The 25282-nt window shown below is 43.0% G+C and overlaps 1 protein-coding gene across 6 annotated transcripts; it reads left to right on the forward strand.

Annotated features, from left to right (window-relative positions):
* Window positions 1-8129: 8129 nt before the first annotated feature.
* On the forward strand, window positions 8130-12409 carry nfyba (nuclear transcription factor Y, beta a). Of its 6 annotated transcripts, none has more exons than XM_047023087.1 (7): window positions 8130-8218; window positions 8982-9094; window positions 9244-9374; window positions 9493-9690; window positions 9771-9849; window positions 10009-10088; window positions 11865-12409. In XM_047023087.1, exons 2-7 carry the CDS (start codon window positions 9001-9003, stop codon window positions 11898-11900), a joined length of 618 nt encoding a protein of 205 aa, XP_046879043.1. In that variant the 5' UTR covers window positions 8130-8218; window positions 8982-9000; the 3' UTR covers window positions 11901-12409. The 6 variants fall into 6 exon arrangements, with proteins under 6 accessions (XP_046879043.1, XP_046879048.1, XP_046879042.1 ...); XM_047023092.1 differs by having other exon boundaries at window positions 11868-12409; XM_047023086.1 differs by having other exon boundaries at window positions 8160-8243.
* Window positions 12410-25282: the final 12873 nt, after the last annotated feature.

The following is a 25282-nucleotide window of genomic DNA, read 5'->3' on the forward strand; positions in this document are numbered from 1 at the left end:
GCCGTCCAGCTAAATAGTTATTTAGCACTAGAGTTGCTACCTGCATATATGAAGAAATTGTTTACAATATTTTCAGGCTTCAACCAGTGTTGCTCAAGCAGAAAATACATGGTCAGGGAGAGAAATTGATAGATTAGTTAGGCATTGAAGAAAGAGAAGAAGAGGAAGACAGCATCCAACATGCTGCTGTGAGAGAGCCAGTTGAAGCAACAGGTGAGGTGGACAAACATATGTAGAAACAGGCAAGTAAGAAAGCAGGTCTCAGGACAAGGGAACTCATGTGAAGGTGTGAATCTTTTTTTATTAATATTTAACATAATAAAGTTCTGTGTAACGAATTATTAACAGAGGATTTTTTTTGACCCCACCTCCCCCTGGTCTGACATGCCCCCCCTCCACACCGGTCAAACAGGGGCCGACTGACCCCACAAATTGCTTTTCTAATCTGTGGGAAACACTGTAGTTCCTTCATCCGAGCCTCTGAAGAACCAGTGTGTTAATTTTATTTTCTCTGGAAATGCGTCGACAAATACAAAAAGTTTTGTATTTCTGCGCCAAACATTTCACCGACGACTGTTTCCTCAACTTGGGCCAATACAGAGCTTGGCTTGCTGAACGTCTGAAAATAAAGTCGGGATCAGTAACAACTCTCCTTGGCTCAGCTACAAACCTCGGACAAGTCAGTCAACTAACGCTATATTATTTTGTTGCTTTACTGTATATGGTTACCTAGCTTGCTCCGCCTCTCCTCCTCATTAGCATTTAAAGCTACAGACACAGAAATGGCACGTCCTAAGGAAAGCTCATTGTGGGACTGGCTGGTAGTGGCTGTAATTCTGCACCAAGGCTGCATTTCGGGAAAGAGACTTCAGATACAGTATGAGGGGACCACTAAGGCCTATATAAAAGCATCCAAAATATTCATGCCATGGGACCTTTAAGGAGCAGGAAACTCATAATAGAACACTCAATCTGGGACCGGCTCAGACTTGGCTTTTGTTTTGGCTAATCTTTGCGAAATTACATTGTATTTGACACTTGGGAAGAATATACCACAAAAATAAACCACAACGTATTATAATTAGAGCTGTCAAACGATTAAAATATTTAATCGCGATTAATCGCATTAATGTCATAGTTAACTCACGATTAATCGCAATTAATCGCATATTTTTATCTACTCTAAATGTCCCTTGTTTTTCTTTTTCATTCATTATTTTTTCAAATTTTAATGCTCTTATCAACATGGAAAAGTGGTTCGGATTGCTTCGTACAAATGTTTTTTTAATTGAAAACAACATTGCAATCGCCTGGCTTTGACGAGCGGGCGGAGAATTCGCATCAGCTGTGTGCTTGGCCATCAAAATTGTATTTTAGACTCCACGACGTGCTGCGATGATAGCTCAGTTCACAACAACAGAACACACTGATCATGTTGGTAATGTCAATGGAACCATTTGGCAACCTTTTAAAAGTAAACTTTCCATTCAGAATCTTATTGGCATCCATTTCGGCGTCTGGCGCTGGCAATCAACTTAAAACGTAACGTTAGCCTACTACCAGAGAATGTCTAATATCCGTAAACGGGCTCTGCTACTACTCTTTAGCCGGCTCGCAAGCCCAACAAGTGTGTGTGGCGTCCCTGTTGTTTTGTTTCCGGTCTAGCTAGATCCGGTGCGGTATTGTAGTTTTTCTAACGTCAGTGGTTTTTGCAACAGAATGTGAAAAAAAATACAAAGTTTGCTAGGTCAAAAAGAGCGTTAATCGCGCAATAAAAAAATGTACGCTGTTAATTTGGGTTTGCGTTAACGCCGTTAATAACCCGTTTAACTGACAGCACTAGTTATAATCAAAAACATATGACACGAACTGAGTAGATTGTGTAAACAGAATGCTGGTGGCTCTGAAGACCATAGGTGTTTTCAGGGCAGACTGGTGACCTGGTCCTGGTTAACGGCTGCGTGAGAATAAGAGAGCAGAGGGGCTGACCTGGGCGCAGGTTGAGTGGACACCTACGGTAGCATCCAGCTGCCTCTTGGTTAGGCCGCACTGCAGAGCTGCAGCAAAACCCTGGATGACTCACCAGCGTTGGGGCCCATCACATGGAGGCCTACCACACGCTCCTGTAGAGGACGTAACAACACACACACACTATTATATGCTACTGTATAGGATATAACACACACACACTGTTAGATGCTACTGTGAGGATATAATACATAGTGACATGCTACTGTGATGTGAAGACATGACAACAACTGTTGTTAAGTTCGGTTGTGTGTGTGATACATTTTGGATCAGTCACAAAACCAAAATGCATCACACAGTGAACCGAACTTAAACACATACTAGCAAGTGCTTTTTTACCCACATTAAATACACATCCACCCCACTTTCTCTTACTGCCAAATAATTTGAACACCATTATGTGAGCTAACTGATCCTTTCAAAGCATATTTTAATGTCCTCTATTGCCCACCAAGGCCGCTAACTGACTTTGTGGAGGAGCTGGACATGCTCCTCAGCGTCCTCCCGGATGGAACACTTCCACCTTCTCCACCTAATGCCCCCTCCCACACACACACGCATACATTTAGGTTAAAAGGATATGACTCCAAACATTTAATCCCACCCTTTCCACGTTCCCACTCCGCACCTTTGTTAGAGCGTAGCAATGGAGAAAGCGGACTCCATGCACCCGCATATGATTATCTGTCTTGAGCGCCATCTTGTGGTCAAACCCTGCCAGCACGCCTGAGGTCATCATGACAATAGGTGCGTTCGACATGACCCGACTTCATGCGGCGCTGCAGCCGGGTGCAGGTGGCTGACTTGAAACAGTGAATTCTGGTTAGACTTTTTGTCCGACTTGAGACGGCGTTAAGGATAGTCACTGTGACGTCGCCATCAAAGTACCGTGAGATCGATTCGAGAACTGCCGGCTGTGTAGATATACTGTGTGTATTTTCTCAAGAGCAACTGCACGGGTTCAAGTGAGGAAACAGCTATTTCATGATTGGCCAGACTCACACACAACAACTTTGATGCGTGTTTTGTAATATTCGGACACCTTCAGTTTTGCCAATGCTCAAATCCGGACCATTTTCTCAAGAGCAACTACACGGGTTCAAGTGAGGACACAGCTATTTCATGATTGGCCAGACTCACACACGACAACTTTGATGTGTGTTTTGTAATATTCGGACACCTTCAGTTTTGCCAATGCTCAAATCCGGACCAAACTGTTGAATTTAATAAAAAATGTATGGAAGAAAGGGTTTTACTCCGCCTCTTTACTAACGGAAAGACTACGTTTAATTATAGTAGAGTAAAGTAAGCAAACAGCGCTTAATCGGCCTTGACTGACGTCAACGCAGCAAACCACGAGAAGCTGAAATGTCCGACTTCACAGAGCCGTTTTCAACTCCTCCCCGACTGCAAGCAGCCACTCTCGCCGGTCGTTTCATGCAGCCGCAGTCCATGTCGAACGCACCTAATGACTTGGAAGCCCAAGCTGGACAGAAAACCTGAAAATTCCATGCCTGCGTCAGACCCACCGACCATCGGGGTCCGTCCTGGAGAGTGTGGCAGGAAGAGCTGGGGTCTCATTTATAAAGCTTGCATACACACATTTTCAGCCCCGTTTTGTGCATATGCAAGCTTTATAAATGAGACCCCAGCTCTTCCTGCCACTTTCCACGCAAAGGTTGTGATTTATAAAAAACTAACTTGACGGGAGAATGTGCGGACCTCCACACAAACTCTGACCCTCCCGTAGGCCTACGCACATTTTGGAATTGGCGACGCAGATGACCGTACTGTAGTCAGACTGCAGCAGGCAGCAGTGAAATATGTCAATATTAGCTATGAGCTGAGTAATGGGTGAAACGGGTGTCAATGTGACTCCATCTGATTGGTTAATAATGTTCTTACGCCAGTATTACATTGTGTTATTGGTTGGACTGATTTAGTAGGCAACTGTGTTTGCGTGTGTACGATGGTTTTGACAAAATGTGCAACTAATTTTGCTGGCAACAACTGATTTCTCGTTAGAAATTGTATAATTAACTCAACTTGAAAATTCCAGCTAGTCCCAATTTAAATTATAAAGTTGAACAGATACGAGGCTTCGGCCCACCACCTATACGTCCTCGTTATCAGTCCAGACTTCAATAGACTACTGTTCACAGAGCTGCCAACTCTCACGGTTTCGCCATGTGACACACGCATTTCACCCATTTCTCACGCTCTCACGCCACACCTTGTATATCTCACGCTGAAAAGGCAACGCCAAACAAGTAGCCAAGCTAACGTTGTAAACATTAACGGACGACGCGCAGGTTAACCGAGTGAAGCAACATTGACGCGCAAACAGCCGTGCATGGCCGCGGGAACTAGGGGTGCTGAGGGTGCTGCAGCCCCCCCTGACATCACGAGAATTTAAAATGATACGACTTAAAAATCCGCAGTAGCGGACTGGCAATCGGGAGCACCGGGAGAAGAATAACTATGGAAAACCAGGGTAAGAAACGTATGGTGGGGCTGAAAAATTAAGAGACAAAGAAATCACCTTCACTAGACATGGTTTTACCAATTGAAAAACGTCTGTTTATTTTACATGAGGCTCAACTATTTTGCGCTCAAATAAAGGCCAAATAATTTTCGGCTTGAGCGCTATGCGCGCTCGCTTTAAGAATTGAACTCCCTAACTCGCATCACATTGAACACAGACTATGCTTGCATTAGCAGGGCAGCTGTGGTGGCGTATAGGGCCAGTTCTGGTGGGCCGGTCTGGATCACAGTCCAGGGCCAATTTTTACTCCCATTCCTCCCTGCCGCCCCGCAACATTAAGCCAGCACCCCCCTGATAAAATATGTTCCCGCGGCTATGCAGCCGTGTAAACTCGCCTTTGGGGGGAGTGAAGCTCGCAAAAGCTCGCCCCGGGGGCTACCAAATCTCACGCCAAGGTTTTTGGAAAAGTTGGCAGCCCTGTGTTCATAACGAAACACTTGTTTTCAAATTGTATCTCGACTTGCGGTATCACTGACACAGTTGACGCCACTCGCACTGTTTTTTTTTATTGGTGATCGAACGGCCACCAAATAATGTGGTTTTCGGGCCTCCGCCAATAGGCTAACAGTTTCTGAGAAGCTGTCATGCGCCATGATTCACCGTAAAGAACAATCGCATGCCAGGGTTATTAATATATTGGATTAGCATTCATGAGGTTCTCTGCATTTACCATTTATGGTTAAACTGGGCGTGTTCAGGGCGGGCTAAAATTAAGCAATAAGCCCCAAGAGGCTTCGCGTCGTGCCTAACAACTCCCCTTACCTGTTCTAAAATCAGCGTAAACCACGGACTCGCGGGGCTTATTGCTATTCTAAAACTGTTACTACAAATATTTGATAAATATTTGATAGAGTGCAGCTTGTCTGATTTGTTATATGTTTGGAAACTGCACGAGGCAGCTCGGATCCAAGACGGATTCAAGAGACCGCAGATAGAGTGCGGCTTGTCTGGGTTGTTATATGTGTGGAAACTGCACGAGGCAGCTCGGATCCAAGATTGATTCGAGAGACCGCAGATAGAGTGCGGCTAGTCTGGTTTGTTATATGTTTGAGATCTATTACTTTTATCACTTGTATTATTGTTTTTGTTGATTTTATGTAAAGCACCTTGAGCTGCAATTCCTGTATGAAATGTGCTATATAAATAAAGTCTTACTTACTTACTTATAATGGATTTTACAACGGCATGGAATGCGATATAGCCAATCACAATCAAGGATGGGAACAACCAGTTTTAGAATGGAGATTCACGTACGCACACTTGTGGGTAGTCTGTGATTTATAAAGGGAACATTGCTTACAGGTGTGCGTAAGCACGGTTGTATAAATCAGATTTATGGGGGGGCGTACGCCATTTTAGGCTTTTGGGCGTACGTACACTTTTAGTAAGAATCCTGCGCAGTTTTATAAATGAGACCCCAGGTCATCACTGACGATGAGAGGGGGGAGAGGGGTGGGGAAAGGATGAGGTGACACAGGTTGAGGTGAGATAGGGAGAGAGAGAAGAACACAGAGAAAGACAGGATAAACAGTGTGGGATTGTGTTTGTGAGCGTGTACCTCGTGATGCAGCATTCTCTTTCTCCAGGTATATTCAGGTAGCAAGGTCTGCATCCTGTGGAGATGATCAGTCTCTGCCGTGTGCATTGTTTTTCTTCCATTGACGTTGGTCGCCTGACAGGACAACACCCAGGAGTTGTTCACACCATGAACCTTATTCAGCCTTATTCCCCCACCCCAATCCGAACTCACAGACACCCACCTGCCTTACTATCTCTCCCGGGCATTCAGGAAGGAAACACCACTCTCCCTCAGATCCTGTTGGAGCTCTCAGCACCCAGACTCCACCTAACCCAGTACCGCCTCCATCAGTTAAGCCCATTTGTGCAACACTACATAGCAACAACACACACCCAACACATCACTAAAATTAGAGAGAACATTTAAAACATCTAATGGCAAGTCATCGAGGCTCTGTATGGGAAGTAGTGCATCTGTGGGGTATACAGAGGTACAGTATCCACAGCTGTAACACTGTTAGAAATGTGCACTTATAGCTCGTCATTTTCTGCTGCACTTCCCTAATGCAGTTTTTGTCACTTTGCTTTAAAGCGTTTTCTGAATAAACAAAATATAAATATAAAAAATATTTATATATATAAACATTAGTACACGTAGCCTTAGCATGCCTAGTATGTGCAAACATGCTAATTTTACTATCATCACCACATCCCTATGTAAGTAAGAGACACTGAATGGGACACCTTGTTCCTTAACCTTCCAACCATACTTCTGGGAGTCTTGGGGGGCTTTCTCCAGAAGGTAGGCCTGGTGCAGCAGTTTCCTGGAAACCCTGCCCACACTGCCACTGGAACCCCAAAGACCTGAAGGAGAAGGAAGAATGAGGGAGTGGGGAGGAGGGAAGGGGAAGAGAGAGAATCGAGGAGGATAGAAGGGGGGTGAGAGGGGAGAGGCAAGAAAGATGAAAAGATGAAACGCTCACCCCATTTGGGGCCCTTAAGTGAAGGAGCCACAAAAGAAAGGACCAACACCTCCTTCCCAAAGCCAGCGGCCACCTGGGAGGAAAACAAAACTACCTTTCAGTACAAAGAGAGATACAGGGAAAAATACCTATCTGAAGTCTCTGATCTTACCAATCTGCGTTCTCCATCTTATTTTCACTTTCTTAGCAGTTAACGAGAGAAATCATTCACAATTATTATTAGTTGGCTCGTGGTATGTAGGCCTAAGCATTGGACCAATTAACAGTAATTACACGGGTCAGTCTAGAGACTGTCACAGTTAGTGACACAGTTAGTGACACAGTTTAACAGGAAGTTAAAATGTTTGGGGATTGTTAAAGTAGAGATGGCCATGGCAATGCAGTAAGTCAAACAAATGCAATAATTTAAGAGGTTTAGAGGAATATACACTGGTATTGGGGGAAAAGCAGTTTAAAACAGATATACTGTGAGAGTGAGCAGTTAAATAAACTGCCATGAAGTAGAGTAATGTGTTGTTTATGTCATGACAAACCTTAGCTATAGACAGAACCCCGGATCCTCCTCCAATGACTAGCAGGTTATATTCAAACTCTGAGGAAGGACTATTTTGCTCCATGTCTCACCTTGAGTCTGATCTTGGACCAGGGATATGAGACAGTACGCAAATGATTAGTGAAATTCACAAACACGCATACGGTAAAACCTGAAGTTGTATTCTTACAAAGATTTTGGCCAGAAAAAAAGCGTACTCTGATAGCCTCGTCCATAAAATGTTGCTGCTGCTTTGACTGGTCTAGATTTGGCTACTTTGAGTGTGAGGTAGACTATGATAGACCACAGGCTCAATATAGGTTTGATCTAGAACAGCTGTTTTCTCTTTTTTTTGTAACACAACATTCAATTAATAACCTATATTGTCACATTGAATTCTGAATTCCAATGAATATATGAGAAACCCACCCAAAGGGAGCAGCTTTGCATTTAATTTGTATTGACTTGTACCAGGGGCGGTTGTATACTTAGCATAACAGCCTTCTAGCGGTGGGAAGGTACGCTGCAGCAGTCGGTTTATATCCTGAGGACGGCCGAGGACTGGTTCTTTCGCAGCCATTTTCTGTCCAACCAAACGGCCGTTTTGAGAAGGTAACCAACCAGGGCTTCATTGCAGGTTTGTGTCGGGCTCCGGCCAATGATTGCTAACCAATTTCTCGTTAGCTCGAATGGAAATGTCCGTCTCTGACAGATTTGTATTTGTATTCTGTGTGAATGAGCAGTGAATGGCAGGAAGTAGGTGGTGGGCGAATTATCGCTAAAATATTAATTACACTTTAGGCCGAGCCTTGTCCTGCTCTGCGTGAACAGGCCAGAATCGTATAGCAACAATGCCAAGGCAGTTCTTAGCGCAAGTTGTCAGACTGCTTGCAATACGAACTTTTGCAATGGATAGCTTACTAGAAAGTATTGATTATCTGCAACAGGTAACGTTACACAATATCATTAATGGCTGGTTTGCCAGTTAGCAGGCTTTGCTGACTAGCTCGCCAGTATTGACTGTGGTGGTATGTTTGTGTTGTGCTCTGAAATGCTAGCTTAGCTTATTTTAGCTAACGATACCTTTGTTGACGCGCGTGAAATGCAATGCAGTGACTTGAGATATATTCATAAACGATCTTTTCACGCTATCAATCCATCATTGTTGAATTCTAGCACCTCCGAAACAGCTAACCTATCTTATTGGTGCCTTTTTTTCACAATTTCTCATGTCGAACTGTTATTTATCAATAATTTCCCATAGGGTCCTACTGTACTTAGTCTACAGTACCAAGTTCCTCGCCTGTCGCAGCTAGATCTAGCTACTGTAGCTAGCCTAGCTCACTAACAACTCTTTCTGAATATGTTCTTGTAGTAGCTAGCTAGCTTGTGACATGGACGGAGACGGCTCTACGACGGACGCCTCTCAGCTGGGCATCAGTGGAGAGTACATGGCTGGAAGTCATTACGTCTTGCAGTCCCCAGATGGTGAGTTTCCAAGGATTGTTTTTGTTCGACTTTGTTCTAGCTGAGATGCTTTTGAATATCTGTGGCTTTAAAGGAAGTGGCCTCAGTCATGTTCCCAAAAGATAAACATACTTTAATATTATGTTTGCATTCCTATATGTCTGGTGAAGATGATGGAGAGGAGGGCTTGAATGACCATGATGATGGTAGTATCAAAGAGAACTTCCGGGAGCAGGACATCTATCTACCTATTGCTAATGTTGCCCGCATCATGAAGAATGCTGTTCCACAGACAGGAAAGGTAAACTGTGTTAGACAGAGCAGAAGTTGAGGCGTTGCCACCAGACATATTTGAATCGTTTCATCACCGTTCTTTCCTCTGATGGTCTTTGGTGTGTGCGTGTGTGTACTTGTTACAGATAGCGAAGGACGCGAAGGAGTGTGTGCAGGAGTGCGTCAGCGAGTTCATCAGCTTCATTACCTCCGAGGCCAGCGAGCGCTGCCACCAGGAGAAGAGGAAGACCATCAATGGAGAGGACATCCTGTTCGCCATGTCCACTCTAGGCTTCGACATGTATGTGGAGCCACTCAAACTCTACCTGCAGAAGTTCAGAGAGGTGAGCCTGAGTGAGGAGGCACACCATGCACTGGTGTTTTCTGCACTGGAGCTAACTGACAACTTCCTGCTGTCTCCTAGGCGATGAAGGGGGAGAAGGGCATGCCAGGTGTGTCTGTTGGAGAAGGCCTGGGGGAGGAGCTAGCAGACGACAGCTTCAGTAAGTGGATGGGCGACAGTTCGCTCAGAACGTGTTCCCAAATCTTTATATTTCTCAGACACAGATACTGCATAGGTTTTCCCGCTATCCTTGCTTATCACACCAAATATTGTGGTCTTTGGGATTCTGTTGGAGAAAATCTTGTTTTCTGTCGTTCAGCGAACACGCTGCCTGCGGGCATCATAACGGCGGATGGACAGCAACAAAACGTCATGGTGTATACCACCTCATATCAACAGGTAAGCCCCAACAACACTGGTCCCATTAATTCAAAAATGGCTCCTCAAAACACTACCGTATTTTTCAGAAATATAACCGCGGTTTATAACTCGATTTAATATTTTTCTTGTGGTGCGGTTTATATTTACATTTACATTTATTCATTTAGTAGACGCTTTTATCCAAAGCGACTTCCAAGAGAGAGCTTTACAAAGTGCATAGGTCACTGATAATAACAACAAGATAGCCCCAAAGCATTGCAGGTAGCCAAAACAGAAGTACACATTGTGAACAACCAAAAATAAGTGCTAAAGGGAAGAAACCATAAGAGCATGTAGTTAAGCAAATTACAATTACACAGCATGAATCTCTAAGTGCAAGTGTACCTGTAGGAAAGCAATAAAAATAGGATTAAATATAATACAACAGTTTAAATCAGCTACCACTAACCAACAAGAGCAACAGTCTAAGCAAGAGTCATTGTGATCCTTGAGGAAACTATATTTAGAAGTTTTTATGACAAAACAACAGTAGAAGCACTTTTTTTGTAAATGCTATTGAACTCGTTAAGGAATAGCGTCGCACATATGTGATCGTTCGAATGCTGATGTCCCAGTATAACGTTGTATATATGCGTAGCCGGTAAAGCCACCTCCCTGAAATTAGTTTTTGCAGGTGTGGCCCAGAAGCTAACTAAAGCTAGCTCGCTACCGTTTTGGAAAAATAACATGCTTTGGGGACCGTCATTAATATTTAGAACTCGCCCGTCTAAAGGTAAATATTAGTTAACTCTAGTGCTGTCAGTTAAACGCGTTAACAGCGTTAACACAAACCCATTTTAAAGGCGTACATTTTTTTATCGCGAGCTTAACGTTCTTTTTGGCCGAGCAAACTTTGTAGTTTTTTCACGTGCTGTTGCAACAACTATTGACGTTAGAAAAACTACAACACCACACCGGATCTAGCTAGACCGGAAACAAAACAACAGGCACGCCGCACACACTTGTTTGGGCTTGCGAGCCGGCTAAAGAGTAGTAGGCTAACGTTATGTTTTGAGTGGATGGCGAGCGCGGCATATATTCCAGCGCGGTTTATACTCAAATGTACAAACACTAAGCTTATAATCCCTAATCCCTTATAATCCCTAAGCTAATAATATTAAGCTTAAGTTTATAGAAAATGCGGCTTATTTTCAAAAATATATGGTACTGACCTGACTCCTCCAAGCATGTTTATACTGATCTGCCCCCATATTGTTTTAATGCTTGTTGTCCCAATACCGGAGGATGTGAGTGGAGGTACCATTAAACTAAAACACAACAACTGACATGAACACACAGGATACTCCCAATGCATCCGTACATTTTTTGGGGGTTATGCTAAATCTTGAAGTAATTGAATCCTAAAATACATACCTTTTATACGTATCCCACACAGATCTGTGTTGCACTGTTTATGCTAACATCAGCCAACATTTGAGAAGCATTATCGCAGTGTTAAAATTATGAAACCACAACTTGTTGCTTGGAAGTTAGTTGATCGAGCATGAGCTTAACAGCAATTGTCAGCATACAATTCAGAGTGGACGAAGAGCTTCACTTGTTAGCCATCTCCTCAGTCCTTTGTTTTCTTCTCTCCTTTCTTGACGATGAATAAGCCAAACGCATGTGTTCTTTACCTCCTCTGTATTACTCAGACCAGTCAGTGTTAATGAACTTGCATGTGATTGTATTTCCACGGACATGATGCAGTAGTGATCTCACCCTGCTGTGTTTTCACATGTTGGTCTGACTCAGCAGATTCCTGGCGTGCAGCAGATCCAGTTCTCATGACAAGGCATCACCTTGGATGCTGCGGTGCCAACTGTGCCCAAACTGTCCAAGAGGTCACAGCGGAGCTCCTCAGACCCTGCTGCTGGTCAAAGGTCACCAACAGGACGGCTAGGGAGGGGGTGCTGTGGTTGGGTGGGAAGGTAGCATTGGCGGAGCCCTCCAGTGCACAATCTATGGAAGCCCGTTGACTAGGAACTGTAGTAAGAAAGATGGATGTGAGGTACCTAAAGGTCTGAGATGGGGAAGTTAATAAGGCTTTATTTTAAAAGGCTGTTCAGGCCACAACTTAGTTTGCGGGCAGTTTTTGTTGTTTTTGTATTTCCTACAAATTGGATGGGGGGGACATGTCTTTCGAAGATTGTTTTGTTTCAGCACCCTCTCTGGTTGAACCATGAGGAGAGATGCCCTTAATGTCATAGAATAATGCAACTCTTTTCTAAGTTGTGGAAAACTGAATGCCACATGCTGTAACATTGTGTAAAATCATTTCAATAAAAGTAGAAAAGCTGTATTAGACCCATTCTTCAACTTTACATTATATTTATTTGAATGTAAAAATTTTTTTACTTGCACATGTACCCACAAGTATCTACAGATGTTACTCAATTTGAAGTTTCTCACTTTGAGAGAACCAACATAGTAGTGTCAATGGGCCTCATTCACCAATATCTTCCTAAGTTATTTCTTATATTTGTTCTTGAAGTTCCTAAAGGCCGATTTATACTTCTCCATTTTTACGGAGACGGACACAGGGAACGCCCTCTCCGACGAGGAACGCCCTCTCCGACGAGGAACGCCCTCTCCGTGCCCCCTCTGAGCCCCTCGGAGAGCTCTACGTGCACCTCCTGATTTTCTTGACTATCCGTCTGTCATTTTACGGATACCCCTTGGCTGTGATTGGTCCGTATTAAGAACCGCTTGCGTCAGGGGCGGGGTTGCCGTGACCAACAAGACGAACAGAATCCTTTGACCGCCAGTGCCTATGCCGTGTGCACACTCAGAGAAATTTCAAAAAGACGTGGTAAAGATGGTGCAGGCCTCGACAAAAGACAGAAAAACTTAAATTCTGAAGTGGAGGTACAGCTGCAAGAAGTTAGCGACAAACGACACATTTAATAGTGTCAGCGGTGGATACAGAGCAGTAAATAAAACCGATTCATAGAATGCAATTACTCATGCAGTGAACGCTGTAACTTCAATCTGAATTTCAAAATATAGCCTAGAAGACAGTTGACTGTTACACAAATATCTATGAAGACTGCTCTCGGAAGCCTAAAGAGTCCCAGCAGGTAGGCCTACTCGTCACTCTGCAAATAAATTGGTATGGTCACGGAATATGACCATGATATGCGTTCCCTCCTCAGGGCACGATCTGCAACATTTTGCAGCAGCAATAAATTTGCCATTTTGTGGTGTAGTCCTAGTGTGCAGAATAAGCCTAATTTGGGCCTATAAATACCGTGATAAGTCACTTATTATTGCATGGCAAGGTGTTCCATTAACATAATTGATGTGAATTGAAAGCAAAGCAAGGCTAGTTTATTTATATAGGCCTAGCACAATTCATACAAAGTTCAAAGTGCTTTACAAATGAGCAGAAGTGTAAGTAGTGTGTATTTATTAAAACAAACAAACATAATTATGTGTAAAATAATGAAAATGAATAGTTGCACAATTATAAAGGAGAAAAATAATTTTTAATGAGAATGGACGAAAACGGTAAACTACTTATTTTGCGCAAACATGTCAGTTCTCAATTGTATGTAAGAGTGCTCTTGGGTGTGCGTAAATTCTTTTCTCACCTAAGAACAAATCCCAAATAATAAAACATTGGGCCTCATTCACCAAATTTTTTTAAGAACTAATTTGTTCTCAAATTCCACTTATGCAGTTTTCACGAAGATTCTGGCATTCACCAATGTTTTCTTATTTGGGATTTGTCTGAGAAGAAGCGGCTTTTCTCTCGGTGTGTGTGTGAGTCGTGTGTGTGTGCAAACGATGCCGCTTCAGACAGCGCTTCTTCAGAACAGAGGGGGGATGGGCTAAGGTGTTAATTTTGAGCGAAAATACTGTAGGCCTATTTATTGTAATATCTTGACTGATATTTAATAAAAGAATGACTCTGTTACACATTTAATTGCTTTACTGGCTTTTTCTAAGGTACCTTTCAGGTAGCACACACAGCTAACCAGCCCACTTCCGGTTCTGGTATTACCTCATCCTAACAGTAGATTGCATCTATGCTGAATTCGCATAACACAGCAAATAACAAGATTCCACACTCCTCCCCTTTTCATGTTTTGTTCTTTACAAAACCACAAAATAATTTAACTGTTCTCAACAATGACTTTAGTTACTTTTAATAGTGTGTGACAGGTGGGAGGGGGATAAACCAGGGAGCCATTTGGTTCACCTGGTTTTGTCACATGACCACCTTAATTTCAATTAAATACAGGTAGATGGCATGCCACAGTTAGTGTTGTTTTCAATCAGAGCTGGCCGGTGGTGATTAATTGGAAGCGGGTAAGGACAAGCGTTACCACGTAACCATTTTAACTGAGATTTTAAGACGGTAAATGTAAGGTGAATTAAACAGTGTAAATTGTGGGATTAAATTAGAAAAGTTTATACTGCTTTGTATTGATTATGCATTATTGTCGTTGTAGTGTCCTGTGCTAGAAATGCATGGTTTCCGTCTGCAGTCTGACCTCAGCACAGGCGTACAGGTATTAATTGCACCAGTGTAATGTCATGTAAAACCAGTATGTTATGATACACAAGTGGCTAATAAGATGTCTGTTACTTTCAGGGATCATTAGTAGTCACTGTTTTTCCCCACCGTAGACTTTTACTAAAAGAAACAACGATTTAAAACATTTGCCGTTCCCCAGCCTAATAGCCTACTATAGGACAGCAGTTCAGGGCTTTCGGTTTGCCGTTGTGTGCCTTTTTATGTGAAACCACCTCCAAGTGTTTTGAGTGTGACTTATTTTGTTGGACGGGCCTTATTCTGTCATTTCGTTTCTTTGCAGTGAGAGTGCCCCCCCTTTTGGGTTGATTTAATTATATTAGTTTGATTTGACATTTTGTAACAGGCATTGTGATGAGTTCGCAGCCTTGGTGCAGCTTGTTGTGCTAGTGGCTCGAGGGAGCACCAACTGTACCGTAAAGAAAGTGCATTCTTTTTGTAGGCCGCCTCCTCCCCTATTCATTTAATTGAACACATCATCGTGGGAAATACCGTTCTAGTTACCGCTGGTTCTTAGTTAAGAGCCAGTAGGGTCTAGGTTACAAGTGTAAAGCCAAACAATATCAACAATAAAGAGAACTTCCTCCTCTGGAACTCTTTACATTCAGTTTTTATTAGTTTTTTTTTCTCAATTGTATTTCTTTTTCAGTACTAACAAGGAAGGCTTAGGCCGAATCCTAATACTCCCCCTTATCCCTAGCCCTTGGCCCTCGAAAGTAAGGGGTAAGGCACAGGTGTCAAACTCAAGGCCCGCGGGCCAAATGTGAAATAAGTCTACGCTGCTTTACAGCGTGCATTAACCATAAACGACATCTCTCACCATGCATTTCGATTGTGTTACGGCAAAGTGACGACATCCTGCCTCTAGAAAGCAGTGTATGCACATCAGTGTTAAACGCAAAGTTAAACTGGGTGAAGGCGAGCATGGTTTGAATGACAGCACTCCAATGCAGCCGGTTCTGCGAACGTACCCCATGTGCATTTTCAGCCAAGGTCCTCGGGCATTCAACCCAAGTTGGTATCGCTCTCGAACTTGGTTAGAGTACTCAGCCAAGCTAGCATGTTTCTGCTTCCCTTGTCGACAATTTGGAGCCAGAAATTATGAAGACATCACCTTCATTAGACAAGGTTTTACCAATTGGAAAACGGCAATGTTTATTTTACATAAAGCTCAAAAAGCTATTCTGCGTTCAGATGAAGGGCAAAAAAAGTTTTGCTCTTGCGCTATAGTCCAGGCAGAGTAGCGTTTTACGACAGACTAATTGTAAAATAATATTTTTCAGCATAGATCATTTCTATGAGGTCCAGAACAACATACTAAAAGTCCTAAGAAATCCTAGTTGTGGAAATATGTTTAATTCTCATCAATCCAAGATGTGTGCCAATAAGGCCAGGCAATATCACACCCCAATGGGGCTATTTTATTCCTTTACTCCTATCAAAATGAAACTTTCCACAATAAAAATACCCATGAAAAGTAACATTTTTTGTATTACAGGTTTCTTTGAAAATGAATTTTAATATGCAAATGAGCTATACACTAATCGAATATGCCCAAAATACACCCAAATAGGCATTATATTTTCCTTTACTCCTACCACAATAAAACTTTACATCGTAAAAGTATACATGAAAAGTAACTTTTTTTGTATTACAAGTTTCTTTTGAAATTAGATTGAACATGCACATGAGCGCCACACTTATTGAATATGTCCTAATTTGCATAGGCAGAAACACCATTCACATGTATGGTAAATACATTGGCCCAATCTTCATCCAATCAATCCTACGGACTGCCAATGGGTGATGGCAATGCTGCTTTTAGACTGGCCTCTAACCTGAAAACTGCCTGGCTTGGTAGTACCTGCCAGGGGTATAACCAGAGAAGGGCAGTATTTCAATTACTTGTATTTGAAATACACATTTCAAGACTTGAGTATTTTGTAATTTGTATTTGATAGGGCTGATAAAAAATCAAATGTAATTTGTAACAAAATACTTTAGAGTGGAGTAATTCTGTATTTAAAATACTCGAAATACTTTCTCAACAAATCAAAAAACGGTTCAAGAGTTAAGTCTTCAGATCAAAGCTGAGTTAGAGACCCTTCGTTTTCTGGAGGACACCAGAAAAGACCTGCTTTCTCTTCAGCAGTACCAGTACCCACTTATCAAGCTCCTTTTTGCTCCCTCCCCTCTTCAGCTCCGGTTGAGAGACTGTTTTCATTTGCAGGAATAATATTCAATCCACACAGGAGGCGGTTAACCCCAGAAATATTGGAAAAGTTAGTTGTTCTTAAAGGCAACTAAACTGGCTACTCAGTGGTTGGGTCTCAACTCACTTGTTAAGTTACCTGTTCACTGAGTGAGTGAATGTGTGAGTGAGTGTGTGAGAGTGCCTACTCATCCTCTGATGACTCAGTGTGTTTGTGTGTGTGGGAGAGTCTGTGTGACTTGTCAGGTGGAGGGTCCTCTCTCCAGGTGCAGTAGTGGACTTTATCAAGGACATGCAACACTGCTATTGTTAGCATCCCTGTGAAGGGGCAGGTAGTGTGGAATACAAACGCACAAACACACTCCCCTATGCCTATAGGAAATCACACATGGATTTGTCAAAGCGTCATGAACGCTTGAGAGAGATAATTTTTAATTTTCAACAACTATTTATTATAAGCTTAAAAAAACCACACAACAACATTATCAAATCATTTTTAGACAATATTGAATGAATAAATATATCAACGTTTGTAAGTTTATGGGCTGTTAACTCTATGGAGTCTGGAGCTATTTTGGCTGTTTTTGAGTACCTTTGATTTGGCCTTGATATACTACATAAAGAAATGTTTATCATACCAATGTTTGGTATCTTTTTTTTCAGCACAATCTCACCTTCATGACCAGTTAAATTAAAATGATTGTACTTGCTGTGAAAAATATTATTGTTGCTTGCTTTTTCCACAGGTACACTCTTGCATTTCTGAAGTTCATGTTGTTTAATTGTAACTTGTCTAACTACATCTCTTATGGTTCTTCCCTTTGGGACTTATTTGGTTTACAAAATGTATGCCTCCTGTTTTGGCTACCCGCAATGTTTGGGGCTATCTCGTTGTTATGATCAGTGACCTATGCAGTTTTGTAAAGCTCTCTCTTGGAAGTCACTTTGGATAAAAGCGTCTGCTAAATGCATTAATGTAAATGCAACTCTCCCTCCAACGTCAACGGCTGCAAAGTTCTATAGTCTTCGGGTCTTTACCAAATTATGGAGTGGAAAAGGGGAAGTGAATGTATGAACCCAAAAGACTGGGGGTGGCATGTTGAGATTTATGCCAATAATGACCATCGGGTCATTGGCAATAGGATGATTGGATGAGGATTGGGCGGATGTATTTCAATCAGGAGAGACCTGGATAGTGAAAGATATTTATTACAGAATAATAAATGTACAATGTTTGAAGCTTGGACCCCGCGGGGAATTATATAAATCAACGGGCGCCTGCCCAACGCCCGAAGAAAATCCCCCGCGGAGACCAGACACTGGTGGCGGTGGCACAGCCGACGACCAATCGAGCCGAAGAAGGAGACAGGAACCGGGTGGCGACGGGGAGGTGGAGGGTCGCGCACTTGATGGCATGAACGAACTACACAGGGAGAGAATCGTATTTAAAGGCACGGATCATATGACGCCATGTATTGGTAGGCGGGAGCGCTAATCAACCTGAACCCCAGTGACCGCCCGACCCTGGAACGGGGGAAGGTAGGGCGTTCTTAGCGGGGAGAGTGAGTAGTGTACACTACGATTGAGCCCGAGTGCAGGGATCGGTCTTGCCTGACTGAACTTGCGCTATGCTTCATTTGTCATACATATGAATGGTGTTTCTGCCTATGCAAATTAGGACATATTCAATAAGTGTGGCGCCTATTTGGGTGTATTTTGGGCATATTCGATTAGTGTATAGCTCATTTGCATATTAAAATTCATTTTCAAAGAAACCTGTAATACAAAAAAATGTACTTTTCATGGGTAGTTTCATTGTGTAAAGTTTTATTTTGATAGGAGTAAAGGAAAAAAATTGCCCCATTGGGGTGTGATATTGCCTGGCCTTATTGGCACACATCTCGGATTGATGAGAATTAAACATATTTCCACAACTAGGATTTCTTAGGACTTTTAGTATGTTGTTCTGGACACCTCATAGAAATGATCTATGCTGAAATTTTGTTTTTTTACAATTACTTCTATTTTTGGCTCCAAAATGAGTTACTTTGCCTGGACTACAATGCGCGCTTGCATTTTGTCACCAAACACTGAGAAAAATTTGCTAATTTATCCTCCAAGAAAAACAGCAGATTGTCCAAGAATTAAAAGGTGGACTTCAATTGCAGCATAATAGGCCCTATGTTCACAAAAGCTACAACAAAAACACCATGTTTTTACATCGTTACTGACGTTACATCGTAGTTACAACTGGCCCTTTGACGGCAACCATAATGCTGATGTGGCCCTCTGTGAAAATGAGTTTGACACCCCTGGGGTAAGGGCTCAAAGCCCTAGGAAATGGGACGCCACGCCATGGGACGTTACAGGTATGTCGTCTAGCACGTATCGATATCTCCAAAGCAAGTAGTGTTATGCACTGATATTATACGAAATTCGCTGCTAATGGAGTTTACTTAAAACTGTAGACATGCTCGTCGGAGAAATGTTGTGGGACTGTTGTGCAATTCAACACTGTAGGCATTAGCGTACCAAACTAGCGATTTTTAGAAACGTTTCGACCTGGAAAATGGTTGCAAATATATATGTTCAGGACTGTGTATAACACAAAACAAGACTGTCATTATTTTTTATTAATAAATTAAGCCGAAAACATTAAATTTATCGGACTCTCTGGATGATCGCAGGATTCACATAGACCTAGGTTTCAAGTAAGCTTCCGATCTTACTTGGTTTTAAGGGGTGTATACCCCTTAGTCTTAGCCCTACCCCTAGCTCAAAAAGAGTATTGGGACACCACTAGCTCTCGCGGGAACGCGCAAAACTAAGGGGAAGGGGTAAGGGGGAGTATTGGGATTTGGCCTTAAACTACCTTAACCTTGCTGCACAAGTCTAAGGAATTATTCTGCCCTTATTTCAACAATACTTGTGTCTTAACTACATGTCAAAACGTTGTGGTGGTACTCGTATCCTTTAAGGCAGAGGTCGCCAACCTGTCGATCGCGATCGACGTGTCGATCTCGGAGACTTTCCCTGTCGATCTCCAAAATAATTTCAGAAATACTGATCTCCGACTAATTCATGAACGCGGAGGATTCTTAAACTGAACGCGCGTTCTCTTGTACCTGGATTTGCATATTGGCCTGTGCGTGTTGCAAAGCAATTCACCGACAGAATAAATGGGCGTTTTTTCCCGAAGACGACCTTTGAGAGACCTGCTATCCCAGGATACCTGTGGGCGTGGTTGCCGTTGGTTTGTTTATTTACCCGGCCGTGTTGTCCACATAGTGTTAGCAAGCATGGCAGAGGCACCACGAAAGAGGGCGAAAAACTACAGTTTCCATCATGAATGGGAGGAGGAATTCATCTTTACCTTGGTAAAAGACAAGAGTGTGTGTATGTTGTGCCACCAGCCACAGGCACTGTCTAAGCGAGGGAATTTGGAGCGGCACCACAACACTAACCATCCGAAATTCAAAGACTGCTATCCACCAAAGAGCGCAATCCGCGCCAAAAAAGTTCAGGAGCTGAAAGTGGAGTTAAAGGCTCAACAGTCGCTTTTCTCACAACCTACGTCTCAAAGTAAGGCTGCAACTGAGGCGTCATTTCGTATTAGCCACATTTTGGCTAAACACAAGAGACCTTTTACAGATGGGGATTTGTTTAAGGAACTATTGACCGTCACCGCAGAGACTGTTTGCAGCACCTTCAAAAACAAAGAGGACATAAAAGCTGCATTCCGTGCTGTGCCTCTTGGTCCTACAACAGTGACACGAAGGATCGAGTTACTGTCGGATAACGTTGGTCAACAGGTGTTGGAGGACTTGTCACTCTGTGAATATTTTTCACTGCAGTTTGATGAATCGCTGGATGTAATGGACACGGCTCAGCTTGTTGTATTTGTCAGAATGGCTTTCCAGGACTTTACAACAAAGGAGGACTTCCTCACTCTTCTCCAATTAAAAGAGAGAACGAGAGGTGAGGATATTTACAACGTTTTTAAAAGCTATGTCCGTGAAAAGAACATCCCCATTCAGAAACTGGTGGCAATCACTACCGATGGGGCACCGGCAATGTGCGGTGTGCACGCTGGTTTTATAGCACTGTGCCGTAATGATCCGGATTTCCCCGACTTCATGAAGTATCACTGTGTGATTCATCAGCAAGCCTTGGCTGGGAAAGTTGTGGACTTTTCTCATGTCATGTCACTGGTGGTCAAAGTGGTAAACTCGATTCGAGCAAAAGCGCTTCAGCATCGCTTATTCAAGGCGTTATTGGATGAGCTCGATTCGGCGTATGGAGACCTGCTTCTGCATGCTGATGTCAGGTGGTTGAGTCGCGGAAAAGTGCTGCAGCGATTTGTTGACTTGCTGCCTGAGATTAAGACGTTTCTGTCGAAAAGGAACGAGGAGCACGAGGAACTTTCAACGGATGCGTGGCTACTGGACCTGGGGTTTCTGACGGACCTAACCGGAAAACTGAACTCGCTCAACCACGAACTCCAGGGAAAAGACCGGCACCTCCTCCACATGATCAGCGCAGTGAATGCGTTCAAGGCCAAACTCTGTGTCTGGACCACGAATCTGAGGAAAGGGACGCTGACACACTTTACAGACCTGGAAAAAATGTCACAGTCCATCAAAGACTCTTCTGACTTTCACCCTGAGCAGTACTGTGTGCACCTGGACAAACTGGCAGCGGAGTTCAGTCGACGTTTTGGTGAGTTAGAAATCATGAAGGATATTGCTGCATTTCTTTCAAACCCATTCCTGCCTATTAATACAGAGGAGGTTGCAGACCAATTCGAGAAAGCATTTGCTTTGCCAAGTGGAGTGGACATGGAGATGCTTGATTTGCAAAATGACATTGAGCTGAAAGCCAGGTCAAGGGACAGTGACTTTTGGGGACTTGTCAGCCGAGAGAAGTTTCCTCTCCTCAGTGCATGTGCACTAAAAGTGAGTGCCTACTTTGGATCGACCTACCTCTGTGAAATGGCATTTTCACAGATGAAAATCACCAAATCCAAGTACAGGAGCCGGCTTACTGACAGACACCTCACAGACTGCCTCAGACTGGCTGTCTCTGCTTATGAGCCAAACTACAAGGCACTCACAGACAGTGTTCAGTCACAGCCATCACACTGACTTGTCACATGAGAAATTTGTCAGTGTTGTGTTGTAACTTCAGTTTATAAATAAAACCGTTCATATCCAGCCTGCTCATTGCAAAAGTGTTTTTTCTTGTTCATATTGTTCACAAAGTGTTTGATTTCATTCAATTACAATAAGGCCAAATATAAAGTTAAGTTGTAAGTTCAGTCTGGAGTCTGTTCTGTCTCTCAACGCCTCAATAGGTAGATCTTCGGGTCACCAAGGCAAAGGTCGGTGATCTTTGGCCTAAAAAGGTTGGTGACCACTGCTTTAAGGGTACCGACGTACCGTCGATTCTGGAAGTTCGGCTGTTGTTTCTGTAACCCCCGGTGTAACAGGTATTACCCGGACTGGGCATAGGGATCGTTAAAGGGGCGATTGACTGGGTTTTTTGGGTATTTCACACGTTTCCTTAAGGTCTCCGAATAGGGTATGTAACATTGGTTGGGTTGAAAATGGCCCGGGTGCTGTTCTATGCCCCCTGATAGATCCTCTGAAATGTTCCCGGGAATAAATGCTTTTCTCCTTTTATGGTATGCTCATTAATATTTAGATGATCTGCGCACTGATTGGTGGTTTTTCAACGAGTGAAAATGGGGAGCAAAAACGCAACACGGCTAACAGCAGCACTCACTGAAACACCGAAGCTGTAGATTTGAAATAAAAACACGCAAATAAATCTATTGTGTCTACACAACACTGTTTTCAACAGATTGACTACGTATCATTTGAAATGATAACGTTAGTTGTTTCTACTTCTATTGTCGAAGCAAACTGGATGCATTTAGCTAGGTGGGCAGAACGTTCGGTTACAGCTTAGCAACCAAACTACTACTTGGCTTGGCTTCAGTTAGCTAGCTGTTGTAGCTCTAGATATCTTGCTAAAAAAATAACCTGACAAAGATCTGGACACGCATGCATTGTGAATTGTAGATTTACATAACACAGGTTATTTATTTGAATGAAACAGTCAGGAACATGAAACAACGTCAACCCCATTGCCAATAAACTAGGCTAAATCATCACACATTCTACCTATGCTCTTATGTTAGCAAGCTAAACTAGTTTACATACCTACTAGTACAGTAGGTGTTTTCGCTATCTAGCTGTTCTTGCATTCCTTGCAAATCAGCGTTAATAAAAAGCAGATGAGCTAGAGTCAATATAACATTGACGGACATGGCTGATTGTCTCTTACCGTAGCATAGAAGATCCCTGTGCAGTTCGACCCTCGACAAGTTTGCGCAAACTTTTTCAGGTTTTTAAAACCTGGGACAATGTAAAGCAAGCTTTGCTATGAAGCTGTTGCTGAAAAGAGGTGCATTCCGACCTTACGTTCATCAAAACCGCAAGCTGTAGTATGATTTTGTCGGTAACAGTTGTTAGCAATGCTAACGTATCCTGTATCTAGCACCTGCCTTTCTCCAGTTATTTCAAATAGATCATCTAGACAGGCATTAGCAATAGGCCAGACTACTATTCGTTTTCTGGATATTTTTGGGGGAAGATTCCCTTCTAATGCCGACCACAGCTAGTCTAGCTAGAGTCATTTGCTAAGTAAAGTATGCTGATGTGTTTAGCATTGTACCTATGGTAGATACAGGAGACGTTAGCATTACTAATAACTGTTAGCGACAAAGTCATACTATAGCCTACTTACAGCTTGCAGTTGCGATGAGCGTACGGTCGGAACACTACATCTTTTCAGGTTCAGCTTCTTAGCAAATCCTGCTTGAAATTGTCCAAGGTTGACAAAACTGTCTTGGGTGACATGTTCAGAGCAAATGTATAATTGCATGTCAAACTTTGCGGGGATCTTCTCATAGACAAACAGCAGCCATGCCTGTCGAATGTTTGGGTCCTTGGGAAGACTAGCCTTCCCTGTACAGCCTGGAACACAGCATTTACGACCGTAGTCCATTTTCAATATCCTTGTTATTGCTTAGAAGTAGCCTACAGAGCAGCGCGCAGCTAAACTAGCATCGGAGATCTACGCTACCTTGGACTGGGCGGGAACACTAGTGGGTTGGCTGGTCTAGATGTAAATTCTGGGGCGTGACAAAGATACAGACCAGAGCCTAAAAGGGCGGTCCCCCGTCCACTCCGGTGGCTTTGTTGAAAAGCTAGCGTTTTACAGCCAAATGTTTTCATTTTGAGATTTGCACAGGAAAGAGGTGTCAATGGACTTTGATATTCACTATGTTCATTTTACCCACCGAACTGTTGTTATTCAACTATGACAAGGTAATATCGGTTTTGCAATCAATCGCCCCTTAAATGGCTCTTTTGCTGGTGTCTTCGGAGCATGTGTTATTTCTGTCATGGAATCGTTGGTTTCTTTGTATCCATCCTTTAAACTACATTCAGCTGGCATAGTGAACTCTGGTGTTGCTTCCTCCCTGGCTGCTCTCCTCTGTAAACCCTCAAACTCTTCACTTGAATGAAAAAGGTGGTCGATGTGCACACAACGTTCCCGTTCTCCATCAAATATCAGGTAAGTAACTGGCCCCTAATCGCTTAACGACATTTGCCTTTTTCCACTTTTCCTTCCCCTCACGGAAATTGCGGACACGGACTGTCCCCCCCACCGCCAGACGTCGGACCTTGGTAAAAAACCTTTTGGTCATGGTTTTGTTTCTGTTTTTTCTGTTTGTCTTCAACCAATCCAGCAAGGTTAGGCTTCAGCATGCTGAGGCCACGTTTACACATAGCCGGGTATTTACAGAAACAAATATTTCTGCCCCTCCGTTTTCTAAAATAACGTCGTACACACAAGTACGTTTTCAAAAATGTTTCTGTTTACATGAACCCGCATATACGCCGCCGAGCGCCATCATAACTATGCCAAACCTGTAGGCGGCAGTGTAATGTGAAGGATAAAGCCATGCAAACCAATCACAATTTTCTAAATCAACAACTACGAATAACACGACCGACTTCCTTTACCTTTCAGGCGCGAGGTTCATTTGTTTGAATGATTCACAAATGCGATGCACAAATGTATTTCGTGATTCAGAAATGTAACTCAATTCACAAATAAATGACCCCATTATGCTAGTTGTGTTCTACTTCATGCACCACCTGCGGTGCCGACAGCCGGCTGCGTTGAAGCTGAGAAAGCCATTGGCTGCTTTAAGTCAGCCGGGCTGCAGGCGACGCCGGCGCTGCATGAAGTCAAACGCACGTGTTACTATAAACAGGACGCTCTCATGACGTGATGCTTTTTTAGTCCCATACTGTGAGCTTTGAGAACCTAAAACTCAGTTTAAGC

This window comes from Hypomesus transpacificus, chromosome 7 (assembly GCF_021917145.1).
Source record: "Hypomesus transpacificus isolate Combined female chromosome 7, fHypTra1, whole genome shotgun sequence".
Lineage (NCBI taxonomy): Eukaryota > Metazoa > Chordata > Actinopteri > Osmeriformes > Osmeridae > Hypomesus > Hypomesus transpacificus.

What these genes read in the sequence shown, in the direction of transcription:
- nfyba (XM_047023087.1), top strand. Translation starts at nt 9,001, where the DNA reads ATGGACGGAGACGGCTCTACGACGGACGCCTCTCAGCTGGGCATCAGT. An exon ending in CTGTTCCACAGACAGGAAAG is followed by an intron (nt 9,375 to 9,492) that starts GTAAACTGTGTT and finishes TACTTGTTACAG; the next exon opens with ATAGCGAAGGACGCGAAGGA. An exon ending in ATACCACCTCATATCAACAG is followed by an intron (nt 10,089 to 11,864) that starts GTAAGCCCCAAC and finishes GGTCTGACTCAG; the next exon opens with CAGATTCCTGGCGTGCAGCA.